Genomic DNA, 1,898 nt, shown 5'->3' with positions numbered 1-1,898 from the left:
TTTGGCTCTCCGTCGCCGTCTGAGCGCGCTCAAGGGTGGCGTGAGTCGCCCTGCCGCATGGCGCCACCGGCCAATCTCCTTCCTGTGCTATATCCTGTCTGTGAGCACTCTGCGGCCACTGGCCTGCCGGGTAAGAAGCCTCTGATTGGTTGAAGTGCAAGGCGGGCAGCAGCCATATTCGTACATCCTGCTTCACCTCCTTTCCTGTCTCCTCTGGTCAATATCTGATCAATCGACCAGTTGATGCAGTGACGCAACATTTCCAGTCTGCATTTTGAAAATGAAAGCGTGAAACAATCAGAAGCAGAAACACAAACAGAACACCTTATTGATCACTGATAACAAACTTATTGATCTGTCCCATCGATTGGATTCAATTACCCTAAAAAACTGTTGGACATCTAAACTTTAGTCCCCTACCCCTATTTATCCATTCTCTTCTTACCCACGACTCCCCCAAAACTCCTCCTTTACTTTCTCTCTTTTTACTCCAGTCTATAGAATGACTCGTCATTTGTCATTTTATCCACTCATGTAAATAAATTCAAAGGTGTAGCTGCTGTTTCCTCCTACAGGTGGCATTGTACCGTTCCTTCCCTACTCGACTCCTCTCTCGGGCGTGGGGTCGTCTGAATGGGGTGGAGCTCCCCACCTGGCTTCGGAAACCCATCTACTCCCTGTATATCTGGACCTTTGGCGTGAACATGCAGGTCAGGACATGCTCAGTTTGTTTATTTGGCCATTTTGTTTTCTTTATTACTATTAAATAAAGTTTGTTTGTTCCTTTGTTTGTCCACCAGGAGGCAGCAGTGGAGGATTTACATCATTACAGAAATCTAGGAGAATTTTTCAGGCGACGCCTTAAACCTGCAGTCCGACCACTCTGCGCCTCCTCCTGCCTGGTAACCTGCTCCTCCTCCTGCTTAGACAGGGTCTAAACTGGGAGATAAACATGGTTAAACTGAGAGATAACGTTGCTGTGCCTCAGGAAAGTATCAAGAGAGCTTCAGTTGTTGCGCATGTTGTCATGTTACAGCCCTATTCTGAAATTCATTTTACATATATTACCCCAGAATGACGAAGTGAAAACAGTTGGCTTAAAATTACTGCAAATTTATTAAAAATAAAAGAACAAAACAAAAATGTAACATATACATAAGTATTCACAGCCTTTTCCACGAGACGCAAAATTGAATTCAGGTGCTTCCTGTTTCCACCGATCATTGGTCACATGTTTCTACAGCTTGACTGGAGTCCACCTGTGGTAAATTCAGTAGAGTGGACATGATTTGGAAAGGCACACACCTGTCTATAAGGTACCATAGCTGAGTACTGTGAGTACATGTCAGAGCACAATCCAAGCCAGGAAGTCTAAGGAACTGTCTGTAGGATTGCATGGAGACACAGATCTACTGAAGGGTACAGGAAAGGTCTCCATGAGCACACATCATCTGTAATTGGAAGAAGTTTGACACCAACAGAGCTCTTCCTAGAACTGGGCGCCGAGCCAATCTGAGCGATCAGGGTAGAAGGGCCTCAGAGGTGACCGAGAGCATTGCTCTGTGGAAAGAGAAGAACGTTCCAGAAGGACAACCATTTCTGCAGCACTCCACCAATCAGGCCTGTATGCTAGAGCAGGCAGACTGAAGCCACTCCTCAGTAAAAAGCACATGACAGCCTGCATGGAGTTTGCCAAAAGGCACCTGAAGGACTTTCAGACCATGGAACCAAAATTATCTGATGACACAAAGATGGAACTCGTTGGCCTGAATGTGAAGTGTCATGTCTGGAGGAAACCAGGCATCGCTCATCACCTGACCAGTACCATCCCTATAGAGAAGCAAGGTGGTGGCAGCATCATGCTGTGGAGATGTACTTTTGCAGCAGTAACTGGGAGA

The 1,898-nt window shown here is 46.2% G+C and overlaps 1 protein-coding gene across 2 annotated transcripts in view; it reads left to right on the top strand.

Annotated features, from left to right (window-relative positions):
* LOC102210985 (phosphatidylserine decarboxylase proenzyme-like) overlaps positions 1-1,898 on the top strand; it is a 10,636-nt gene that overhangs the window by 6,619 nt on the left and 2,119 nt on the right. For both annotated transcript variants that reach the window (XM_005750693.2, XM_005750694.2), the window contains exons 5-6: positions 576-710; positions 801-902. In XM_005750693.2, the coding sequence (XP_005750750.1) occupies positions 576-710; positions 801-902 (237 nt within the window). The remainder of the gene's footprint in view (positions 1-575; positions 711-800; positions 903-1,898) is intronic.

The sequence above is a fragment of the Pundamilia nyererei genome, unplaced genomic scaffold, assembly GCF_000239375.1.
Source record: "Pundamilia nyererei isolate P.nyererei 1_Seehausen unplaced genomic scaffold, PunNye1.0 scaffold00285, whole genome shotgun sequence".
NCBI classification, from domain to species: Eukaryota; Metazoa; Chordata; class Actinopteri; order Cichliformes; family Cichlidae; genus Pundamilia; species Pundamilia nyererei.
The sequence above is the reverse complement of the archived record's forward strand: the minus strand, read 5'-3'. Positions and strand labels throughout refer to the sequence as shown.